This window comes from Pseudochaenichthys georgianus, chromosome 15 (assembly GCF_902827115.2).
Source record: "Pseudochaenichthys georgianus chromosome 15, fPseGeo1.2, whole genome shotgun sequence".
Classification (NCBI taxonomy): domain Eukaryota; kingdom Metazoa; phylum Chordata; class Actinopteri; order Perciformes; family Channichthyidae; genus Pseudochaenichthys; species Pseudochaenichthys georgianus.
In genome coordinates, this window is record NC_047517.1 from 35,533,367 (window position 1) to 35,546,192 (window position 12,826).

Here is a 12,826-nt window from a genome sequence, read left to right on the forward strand (position 1 = left end):
TCAGAAAGCTGTCTTTTAGTTTATAAACATGCACTAACATTTCCTGAAAGGCCGGGAAGCCTCAGCAGCTTTTATAATAAAGCTTTTATTATTTGTTACCGTTAATTCCTCTGTGAGGATATTTCGTCGCTCCAAAATGTGAGAAATTAAGGAAAAAAGAAGGATAGAAGTTCAATTTATCCATTTTGATTTTATTGTGAGACTCCCCCTCCTCTCTCTCTCTCTCCCCCTCTCTCTCTCCCTCTCCCTCTCTCTCCACTCACACACAGCAGAGCTCATGAATATTAATGAGGTCTAATCCCCATTTAGAATTACATTTGAGGATGGTTGACGTAAAGTTTAATAGGGATAGACCTCAAACTCACTGCGGAGGAAAAAGAAAAATCAGCAGAAGAAGAAAAACTGCGGTCACTGAATCACACCCTGCACTTTATACATGGAGGGTTTTTAAAATGTGATTTTAACCTCAAAACAAACAGAATGTTTTGCTTCTGTTTTTGTCAGAGGGTCGTGGGGGGATGCAGCTCCTTTGTGAATCTCTGCAAAAAAACAACTTCTGGAAATGAGGCCTGAGCTGAAAGAGAGAGAAGCTGCAGGCATGGAACACACATTGTTACGTATGTGTGTGTGTGTGTGTGTGTGTGTGTGTGTGTGTGTGTGTGTGTGTGTGTGTGTGTGTGTGTGTGTGTGTGAGGAGGAGTATCAAAGTGGCTTTAAAAGTCATCGATGAGAGCTTTGACAGAGAAACTTAGACATCAGATGTGTGGAAGCCTCGAGATGCAAGTGCAGGAAAAGGGAGCCTGAACGCACCAAAGCGCACGTAAACGCATCTTAATGTAGCCTACACAAAGTCTATCCATGTTTTTAAGCACGGGTGACGAACTAAAGGTTAAAATCAGACTCATGGGGACAGAGTGTGTGGTCAAATGTATGAATGAGGTGATAACAGGAAAGTAAAGAGAGAGAACATGTGACGTGTTTTGGTGTTAATTGATTTCAGTTTGTGCTGCCCGGCTGCTCCCCGGAGGTCAGACACTTTTTACGCACCTTTTTTATTCCCACATCTGAAGTCCGAGCAGTCAGAGGGCCTGAGAGAACAGCAGCCCCCCCCCCCTTTCCACACACACACACACACACACACACACACACACACACACACACACACACACACACACACACACACACACACACACACACACACACACACACACACACACACACACACACACACACACACACACACACACACACACACACACACACACACACACACACACACACACACCGTTAAATTATGCAAAAAGGCCATTCAACAAATATGGCCCTCACAACAAAAGACTCGGGTTATTCTGACATTTCCCCTACACACATTTCTTGTTTTTTTTTCTCTCGATGTGAGTAAGACCCCGAGATAAACCACTGAACAAGTATCAAGTTATCACCAACCTTTTGTAATAAGAGTATTTTGTCTAATCCCAAATTGCAGTTGAATTTTTTTAATGCTGAGCTGGTAAAGCCTCGGATTAGGCGGCGAGGAAGAGGAGGGGGAAAAGTTGTGTCCCTTCAGCCGGCAGCGGGATTGGAAGAAACGGGGATCTGCGGGGATGTTGTGTGTCGGTGCTTATTATTAAAACCGTGATGCATAAAAACACAGAGGAGCTCCGGCGCCGCATGGAGACCCGGATCCCTCAGGTGAGGATCTCTTTTTAGAAAGGCGGCTGGGAAAGGAAGTAAGCAAAAGGCCGAGATGAGCACCTGTGAGATGAAGCCAGGAGACTTCAAAGCTCAGGAGAAAATAATCCATTCAACTGGAGGATCCTCGGCACAGAGAGAGAGGATCCGCGCGCTTTTACGCAGCGTCTAAATGCTGAAAATTGGGAAACTGACTGCAAGTGTTTCTACAGATTCTGCTTCAACAGGAACAGTAAAGGCACCAGGGAGAAGCTGCGGAGGTAAACCGGCTATGTTATCCTTTTTATTCCAGAAAATCCTTGTCAAATGTTAAAATATTGGATTTGTTACCTGAAATGTTTTGTTTTTGTAATAAATGTACTTTTCATTAAACATGGATTTAAGAGGGTTTAATACTGATATTAAGAGGAATACATCTCAACACTTAAGTCAAATTCAAGAGTTTAAGTGAAGTTTTACACATGAAGAATTACAAAATTAAAGAGCTTTAAAAATAATATAATTAAAATAATTTACGATCGATGTAAAAATAAGATATTATAATACATTTTAAATGGTTCCTGCACACACACTCTTACTCACACACACACACACACACACACACACACACACACACACACACACACACACACACACACACACACACACACACACACACACACACACACACACACACCACACACACACACACACACACACACACACACACACCGTGTAAAACCTCCGTGTTGGCGCTTTGCTTTTATTCTGCAGATTACAGACCCCTGTGATAAACGCGCTTATAATACAAAGTAAAACAAAGCGCCTCGGGGGACGTGCGGTGCGTAAAGTGCGCGTACAGTCGGTCCCAAGCAGAGAAGAAACGAATCAGCAAATTAATTTTGGAGGCATTAGAAAGGCCGGGGAGGACGTCCGCTGTCACAACCTATTTCCCTGCTTTCATCCGAGATGTGAGGCTGCCTGCAGGGACCCAGCAGACCCTTTACGCCAGGGACATTTCACATTTCATTTTGACACCATTTACAATGAAAATGCGCGGCAAAAAGGTACATTTAATGTGGTAAAATATGATTTTTTTCACATCTAAATGTTAATATGGCTAATTCTTCAGTTTCTATCCCCCCTCTCCATCCTGGATGGCCGAGCCTCTGCAGCTCTGCATGCCCCCCGTCTGCAGCGCGCTGAAATCGGCCCGGAGAGAGAGAAAGAGCGAGAGGGGGGGGAGAATACAAAAACATCTGCTCGGTACAAAGTGATTCCTCTAATCTTCCTCGGAGGAACCTGCTCAGCACCGACCTAAAACAAAAACGCCAATTTTAATTTATAAACACGCACAGGTCGCAGGGGAATGGAACAGATCAGAATAATAAGCACGCAGCTCGCTGGAGAGGCGGTGAGGGCCACTTCAGTGCGTGCATTTCAGTACGTTTTGGGAAGAAAGAGGAACAATCAGGAGTATATGTGGATTATGTGGAGGTAAAAAGGAAAAGTGAGTTTTAGAAGTGTGTGCGCAATTTTACAATCAGAATACAGTCTTTAAATCGCCCAAAAAGTGTTTACAAATATTAAGAAAACAATTACCAAACGGTGTCCAAATGCTTGTAACTTTAAAACACCTGCAGGAATAAATGCACCACACACGTCTGTGGAGTATGAAATCATAAGGACTTTATTATTGAAGACTTGGGTTATGACACTGGAATAAATAAACAGATAACAGTTGGACACGTGCACCAGATGGAGCTCTCAGTGATGCACGTGGAGCATATCTCTCTTCTTCAGAATACAATAAATACAAACCAAAAAAAAGTTGTTGATCAAAATGCACAGGAAACGTGATGGTAGATCCACTTACAAGCAGCTTACAATGACAAACGGCAATAAATAATATATATATTTTTTTGTTTGTGCCTGCATGAATCCAGACGAACCGTGTCGGATGCTATTGGTCAGAGCAGTGATGAAAAATATACAACATGATATATTTTTTTTATTTTTTTTAAACATGATCTCTCTTTTGGTAAACTGCTTTCAAGCCAAGACAATAAAAAAAAGCAATAGGAAAGTTAATGCATGATTTCTGAAGATATTTTACAAGTAAAAACTCTAAAATGAAATGATAAAAAGATACAGTCAAGTAATGAAGTAGCTTGAACTGATTTTTTTTTTCCTTTTTAAAAGTCCAACACGATGAAAACAAAAGATAAATCCCCACGTTAAACCCCGTTGTGCTGTACCTCAAACTGCTCCACATTTAAGGCTGTGCTTGAACATGCAAATACACAGGGCTCCTCTCACATATGTTACAAACAAGTACCTCTCGGTAAAGAAAAGGAGAATTAAAATGAAAAACATGGTGTGTGTATATAAGTGGGAGTCAGTATAAAGTTGGTGCAAAGGCCTCGCAGGGTCGCTCTCTGCGGATAACAAAACGACAACCACGTCCAATAACTGATCAAATATCTAGGAAAGCCACTATCCAATAATATTATTATTCATCATTATAATCATGATACATTTCTTTTATCGGCTACATTTATTGGTTGTGTTTCTTTCTGAAAGGACAATCATTGAAGCACACACTTCTCCTCTTTCTTGGCCATCTTTCCTTTGTTCTGCTCCAGCGTTCTCTCCAGGTGCTCGTCCTCCTCCTCGGCCCTGCGGAGGGCAAAGGGCAAAAGGTTAGATGTGGCGTAGGGGAATCGGGGAGGAGGAGCAGGTGGCACACACACACAAATATAGACACACACACTGGACCCCGCCCATACAGGTGTGCTTTACTTCCGCACCGTGGTTTCACTTCGTCGATGCTCTCCAGGACACCCGCCAAAGAAAGTTGGATATTCGTATTACCGACTGTTCTGTGTGCAGTGCTGAGGATTGTGGGTAACTTACTGTTTCTCCTGGGCGTCCAGGTCCCGCACCAGCGCGTCCCGTTTGTTGACCAGGATGACCAGCTCGTCCAGCAGCAGCTGCTCTCGCCTCTTCTGAGCCTCCGTCTTCTGCCAGTCTGCAACGACACCAGAGAACACCCCTTCAGACGTGGATAACGTGAGCTTTGGGACGGATGCTTCCGGAATGTGAAACAGCTTCACTTGTTTCAGCTCTTCGTCAAAACTCTGAAGGACTACACTCAGAACGTCCACCTTCCTATTGGACTGTGTGGAGATGACCAGCTCCGTGTAAACACACTCCATCAGGTTGTGTGTGTGTGTGTGTGTGTGTGTGTGTGTGTGTGTGTGTGTGTGTGTGTGTGTGTGTGTGTGGTTACGATATGTTGACCCGAGCAAACACACTTGAAGGACATTGTCATGTTAATCTGCCGCATGGTGAACACACAGATATGAAGAGTCCCTCATGAACATGCTGCTTGTATTAAGTCTTTATAATAATTCCATCCAGTAATATCGTTTCAAACCTTTGTATTCATTCGAAAGTTTTGGGTCTATTTTTTTTTACTTCTCTCGTGAAACGATCTCTGATAAAGATTGAGTGAAATTCAGTTTCTGGTTTTGCTTCATTTCAGATTCTAAATTGTTTCTTTGAGTCTTCAGAAATCTTCCAGAGAAACATGTAAATAAATGCACACGGTCCCCCCAGCCTGTTCCTCTAAATAAACAAACAAACAAACAAACAAACAGGTGAGGCCCCTGACTCGGTTCTCCAGGGCAGGAAGGGGCCCCACCGGGTGCAGGTGGGACCCCAATCCAAATCCCTCAGCCTCTCCCTGGAGGGGGGGGGGAGGCCCACAGGAGAGCTCTCTCTCCCCCGGGGCTCAAATATCCGCCTGGCGCCCTTGGCTCCACATTCACCGGGGCAGCACCCCCCCCTCTAAACAACAACATCTACACAAATTAAAGGCAACAACATGCCGTCTAGCATCATCTGAAATCCACCTGAGTCACGTTCGGACTCAGAATCATCTCCAACAGCTGAAGGAGAGCTCCTCCTCAGCGTGAGAACGTCTCCCCTCAACACCCCCTCTCTCCTTTTATGCTAAAAAAATAAAAATAAATCCTCTCCGTCCCAGAGAGAAATCAAACGGGCGAAACGTGCGAGGCTTCACCCCTCTATCAATATTTAACCAGCTATTGATTCCAGAATAAAAGGAGAGTTGTAAAATGTCACTCCCAAAATAAGTGTGGCTTTATTAAAAATAAATATCCCCCCCTCTCATTGAGTCAAATTGCGGCAGTCAGACTGTGTGTGTGTGTGTGTGTGTGTGTGTGAGTGTGTGTGTGTGTGTGTGTGTGAGTCACGCTGGGTGCAGTGTGTTTGTCCTGAAAGGTCTGCTCTCTCTCCATTGGCCGCTCGTCTCTTTGAAGTCGACCACAGAGCGAAATGAACACAGTCCCAATATTAGTCTCTCTGCACTCCTTTCTCTCTCTTTCCCTCCTTTGGTCTTTCTCTGTTCTCAAGAAAGCAAATGTACTCTCACCCTCTTTGTGGGGGAGTCGACAAATGCTCCATAATAACTGCCAAATATGTACGGCCAGGATCTGAAGAGTGCTTCCTTTTCTTTGAAGTCACTTTGAAATGAAATCAAATTGTGTCAAAGGGAAGCAAACGAGTCATCATTGTGAGACAGGAATGTGTGTGTATCCATATCCGCCATAACTGCACACACTTTCCCACAATCCTCTCTTTCTGCTAGCCCGGCCCACAAGAGGAGGGATCCAAAAATAAAAAAAAACATCCCACAAAAACACAGAGAGAGAGAGGTATGTAAAAAAAGTAGTTCCTCTTAATCCGGCCCTCCTTCTCCTTCAGAGCACATCTCAGCCAGAAAGCCAAAGTCCTGCTCGAAGGGTGTGTGTGTGTGTGTGTGTGTGTGTGTGTGTGTGTGTGTGTGTGTGTGTGTGTGTGTGTGTGTGTGTGTGTGTGTGTGTGTGTGTGTGGAGGCGGTTATAGGGGGGCAAGCACTCTGCTGTCAATCACATGTCTCAGAGTCCCGCCCCCCTCATTAGGAAGGTAAATAATAAGGAGAGCCGATGAGAGACGTGACCAGGCAACACAGAGCAGGGCATGCTGGGTAACCAGACACCCAGGAACAAACAAAACACCCTGCAGCCACTCAGAGACCCCCCCCCACCTAAGCCCCGCCTCCCCCATCAGAGAGAGAGAGAGAGAGAGAGAGAGAGAGAGAGAGTGTGTGTGTGTAGCTCACATGGTGGGTGTGTATTCAGATAACCCTCGCCAACGGTAACCATGTGAGTCTGCACAAGGCTCACAAGAATGCGCTGGTTCAAATCCCCATGAACCCCCCGCGCCCCCGCTCTGCCACGCTAAATGTATTCAAGAGAGCAGAAACTGGTCCAAAGACGGCTTCTCTCCCAGCGAGGAGAGCGCGTCTCTCGTCTCTCGCAGAACCACGATGTGACGTCGAGGGATTTGATCCACGGATTCATACGTGGAGAGAAATCGATCTGAAGGTTCTTCCCTTTCATTCCTTCGTCTCTCTCCCTCTTGTCTGTGGGGTAAAAGCTCCAAAAGCTGGTTTTGGCCAAAGTCCAAGTGGAGTCAAGAGACAAAAAGTGTCACCAGAGGAGAGGGAAGAGAGGCGGAGGGAAATACAAACTATTTCAACAGCGAGCCGGAGATGCTGTTCTCTGTTACGTCACACACACGCTGAACACATGCGATTGAATGATTGATTAAAGGCGAGAACCAAGAACCGACCAAGTGATTACTTAACTCGCAATAAGACTTTGTCTTGTGTACAAAGTCCAAGAATGAGTTCATCCCACTAACAAGTTCTGTCTGTTTATCAAACTCCTCCGTGGCAAAGAGCTTCACTGTGAGAAACAATGATCAATACGTCTCTGCTGAGTGAGATGTGTCCTTGCTGTGAACTCAGGGTCTCTGCAGGAAGCCTGAAGTCAAGTGTACGACCTTTAAAGACCTTTTAAGACCCTTTCCATACCTTTTAAGACCTCGTCGCCACTTTGAGTTCTAACCGGTTACCTTGGCGACACACTTTACCTCACATTGACTATATACAGTATTGATTGTCCTTCCTCCGTATCTTCCAACCATTTGGACGCAGACTTGCATTTCCCCATAACGATGTTGCTTAGCAACCGGCGTAAACGGACCTTCGTGCGCTATCAAGCAGTGAGCGTGCGATGTCCTGTTCAGATGACGTCCAATCCAACGGGATGCCATCAATAAACTACACAGAATCACACTACACCCCTACGCCATGACTACATTCAGGCAGACGGTAGAACACAACCTCTTTGGACACTTTATATACTTATTGAAAACAAGCTACTAAAGGTAATACCTTGGGAAATGCCGTTTAATACTTTTTAATAGCCTTCATTTTCGCTAAATTGATTTATCAACTTTTAAAGACCCCGCCCCGCGGACCCCCTGAAACACTCACTAGTGCACCAAATGTCTTTAATTCTACAACTGAAAATAGTCCATAACAAATGACCGGCACTGCTCAGCTGCTCTGGCTACACACCTGATTCCAAACCTGTGTGTCTTCAGTGACAGACAATGAGTCCTGGAGAGGCGCTGACCCAGTTAGGAAGCCTTGAGAGACACACTGATGCTTTGTCAGGTACTTAATACCTCATAAGCTCTATAATACCTCCAGCTTTGTGGTTTGACTTCAGGACACTGAAGGTAACCGTCAACAACTTAAAGTCATGGTTACCCAACTTCTATTCTCCAAAACAGAACCATTAGCCGCTTTCACACCAAGTACTTTGCCGTACTTAGTTCCCAGCACTTAGGCTGCGGCCACACGAGGACGAAAACGGCTAAACGCATAGGATTAACGCAAACGCAATCGCAAACAAGCTTCCGTCCTCACGCAATAGTTATCCGGATAGTGTCTGCCCACACGAGACCGCTCCGTTTAGCTCCAACCGCTGGAGAAGCTGCAGTACATATGCAGGAGCCTCTACGTGGCGCTGTAACTTCCTCCACAAAAGCAGAGAAGAAGCATGGTTGTCATGGTTGCCCTTCTGTTTATTCTCCGCGGTGGGGGCCGAGGGAACCGGGCAGAGTTTTTCGCGTGTATTAAAGTTTAAATCTTCCGGACAAAATTATAAAAGTGCCGGTCAAAGGTCTTCTTTGTTATTTATTGAGCTTTAAAACAAATGAATAACGACTCTATATAATATAATGATAAAATACACGGAGCCTCTCTTTTTCCTCCCTCTCTTCAGACAGCGTCAGTGTCTGTCTCATGCAGCAGCTGATCCAGTAATGAGTGACCCGGCCGACTGTAAAAATAAACATATTTATAACTAGTTTAGGGAGTTTGAGAGGTAATTAAAATAGCTAAGGGTGATGATCTGACTTGAAGTGTGTGTTTTGCTGCAGAGGGAGGAGCTGCAGGTGAGCACAGCTGCGTGTCTCCGTCCTGTCAGATTAGACTTCACTCGCGAGAGAAAGATAAATAATCTGAATTCAGGGATGCAGTTTACTTTGACGTGGGGGTGAGCAGCAGAGGTGGGGAGAGGTGGGGCTATTGCCTCATCATTATTGCTGTAGATGTTGCACAAACAACTGTAGCATGGTCAATAGCGTCCGGAGCACAATAGCAACTCTGCGATCCGCCATTGTTGTTGTTGTTGGTGGCGAAACACTTCAGCACTGGCGCGGGGTAAACGGAGGTGAGCAGAAGAGGTGGGGAGAGGCGGGGCTATTGCGCAATCACTATCAGTGATCTGAAAATGTTCGGATAGGGTGCACACACGGAGCCGTTTGACCCCCCAGAGAGTGGCGTATGCATTTCTATCCACCTTGGGACCCGTTGTCGTTTCCTCAGTCGTTTAGTGCCATATTCGGTCGTCCTCGTGTGGCCGAACGGTCTATATGACACTAAACAGTAACGCAAACGACCGAATTCGTCCTCGTGGGGCCGCAGCCTTAGTTCCCAGCACTTAGTACCCAGCACTTAGTACCCAGCACTTAGTTCCATGTACCCCCATGGAACTAAAGAGCAGATCGCGTTCACAATAACAATAAGTGGACACATAATAAGTTCCCTGAGGGAGGATTAGGCAAATGAAGGCGCTGACGTCACTTCTTCTTCTTCTGCTTTGGGTTTACTGGTAGGCCGCAAACCACTTCACGGTGCATACTGCCGCCCAAAGTCCCCGGGCCGGAAGTCCCCAACTCCGGGGACTTCCGAGTAAATCTCCAAAACGCCGACACCTCCTCATCTCCACCGCTCCCATGTTTTCTTTTGTGTTGCCATAAGTTAGTCTCTCTGCGTTGGTGCGCGGGGCTAATGCTAATAATGCTAATGCAAGCAAATACAATGGCGGCTTCAAAATACTTTCCAGAGTTTTACGGGGCGTGGTTTGCAATTCGCCCAGCCAATCAGAAATTGGAACTTTTTTCTCCCCAGGAAAGTCCCACCTCTCTAGCAGGGACTGAAACAGGGGTGAAAGTTCTCATGAACTAAGTTCTCTTTTTGGTGTGAACGCAAAATCCCAGGAACTATCGGAACTAAACGGGAAAAGTACTCCGGTGTGAAAGCGCCTATTTCAAAACAAGATGACAGTAAAGCTCTTAAAAACTGACACAAATAACTTGAGGAGACACTGAACTTTCAGACACACGCAGATCCATAATACGATGCAGAAACTGAAGCATGAATCTAAACCAATCAGCATCTGTCCCAGCATATAATACCACGTCAGCTCCACCACAGTAAGGGAAGTACATTTAACAACGTTATCTCCCGTTTTCGTGTCACCTGAGCGAACCAGCACAAACAAGCTCAGTGAACTAAATTAAAAACTAGATGTTATGTTCCTAAATTTCCCCCAGAAAGTGCAGTCCGACTTGCTTCTTGTTATCGCCGGTTCCAGTCAACTAGCAGCGCTGAAAGAGTTGGCAACATCATCAAAAGTCGCCCATGTGATAGGATTGCACCGTGCACCTAATCAATCCGCAGCGCGCCCGATGTGTTACAAAGCCCAAATAGATTTACAAATGGGAAGTGTGTGTGTTTGTGTGTGTCGGGGGTGTGGAGAGGGATAAGCTCCTGCATAGGATTACATATTGATTTTAAACATATAAAAAAGCTTATCATATCAAACCGTAACAGGAAACTCTGGGACCCGGCTATGCATAAATCCCTTTTAGATGGCGAGAGGGCGTCCACTTTAAAACATGCACACACTCACACACATGCATGGAGGCCCCTCGAAAGGGAGCCAAGACACAGCGTTGTGTGTGTGTGTGTGTGTGTGTGTGTGTGTGTGTGGGTGTGTGTGTGTGTGTGTGTGTGTGTGTAGACATAGGTGTGAGTCGGTAAGCAGATAAAGAGGGCATAGGGGATCAATTTTGTGTCGGGAGATGAGAGTGTGGCTACAGATGGCATTTCCTACCTGGCATCTCACCAAGGGGAGGGGGGGGGGGGGTATTTCACAGAACACACTCATAAACAACAACAACAACAACTCCACCGTCTAAACAAACTCTGAAAACTTTTGTTGCCATTTAGTAATAACGAAATGTTATACAGCAATACATGTGAGAGGATACCTTCCTCTGCACCTTTCCCTCTCTGAGGCTTCTACTTGTGTTCGAGATGCGTTTTCTCACGTCACCCAAACGACTGGTAAGATCTTCTGAGTAAAAATATCGAAGGAAACTTTTGAAGAATTTGTTCTTGAGCTTCAGAGTTGATTTCCCTCTCCTCCTGACTCCTCTTTCCACCTCAAAGCACTTGCTCTTTCTCCCTCGCCTCCTCTCATGTCTGAGTGTCATGCCGCTCCAGTCAGCGATACAAATGTAGAGAGAAACGTCACGAGTCCAACGTTTTCTTTTTCTCAGTTACGGTGTCTCAAAACGGAGACTGGGCAGAGAAAGCAAACGAAGATAAAACATAACCTGATTTCTTCTTACTTAGAAAGGAATATCGACACTAATGTACACACTTTTATGAGTACTACAGAGGTCTGTGGACTATGTGCCGTCTTGTTGTATATTCAGAGAAGGCAGACATCTCTTCGGTCAATCATCTCTGAGACTCTGCAACTCCCACCAAATCAATCTTACATAACATGTAAGAGGAATAATATGTATTCTTGATTTGGGGCGGAACTGTCCCTTTAAGACTTCACTTCAGATTTAATGATAACCTCAACTTTCTACCAATCGTCACAGAGAGATACTGTTAGCATTGTTAGCAGTTAGCTGTAGCTCCCATTGACCCGGAGCTGTGTGCGATGCAGTCTGAGGTCCAACATGTGGGGCGACTGAGAGGAGGAGATAGAGGGAGAGTGGTGTGTGTGTCAATGCAGGTATATACTTTTTTCAGCAGGTAGGTGTGTGTGTGTGTGTGTGTGTGTGTGTGTGTGTGTGTGTGTGTGTGTGTGTGTGTGTCAGCTCTATCTCAGTGATGTGTGTGTTTTTTCCTCCTCTGCTCTGACTCACAGTCCATCTCTCTCTCTGTGTCATCGACTGGCCAACCAAATCAGCAATTACTCGCACGCCCGACCATCGCTCAATGGACCTGCCCAAGCACCAAATAAGAGCTGGGGAGATGGGCGGCGAACACACACACACACACACACACACACACACACACACACACACACACACACACACACACACACACACACACACACACACACACACACACACACACACACACACACACACACACACACACACACACACACACACACACACACACACACACACACACACACACACACACACACACACACACACACGGTCACGCATATAAAAAAAACAGACACATAGGTGGACACAGGAACACACCTGTGAGATGTCAACAGACCAACAGATCCTCTCTATCCATCACACACACACACACACCGACCCACACACACACACCGACCCACACACACACCCCTCTCCCCAGCAGCTCAGAACTATCTGTGGCCGCTACAGAAAGGTAGAGCCTGTGAATGTTAAGTGCTTCCCTTAGGGAGGAAAATAAGGCCGGCTGATAAGTTAGTCAGTCCACATGAAGGCAGAGAGGAGCGCCGTGACACGACACACACCACCTCTCCACCTCACACACTATCTCCGCTCTCTCACCTCCACACACACTATCTCCGCTCTCTCACCTCCACACACACACACCACATCTCCACTCTCTCACCTCCACACACACACACACACACAC

At 45.8% G+C, this 12,826-nt stretch overlaps 1 protein-coding gene across 4 annotated transcripts in view; it reads right to left on the reverse strand.

The window, feature by feature from the left end:
* Positions 1-3,338: 3,338 nt before the first annotated feature.
* The window catches only part of ehbp1 (EH domain binding protein 1), a 188,199-nt gene continuing 178,711 nt past the window's right edge, over positions 3,339-12,826 (reverse strand). For all 4 annotated transcript variants that reach the window (XM_034100365.1, XM_034100363.2, XM_034100364.2 and 1 more), the window contains 2 exons: positions 4,588-4,702; positions 3,339-4,350 (listed from right to left, as the gene is read on the reverse strand). In XM_034100365.1, the coding sequence (XP_033956256.1) occupies positions 4,260-4,350; positions 4,588-4,702 (206 nt within the window). In that variant the 3' untranslated portion in view covers positions 3,339-4,259. The remainder of the gene's footprint in view (positions 4,351-4,587; positions 4,703-12,826) is intronic.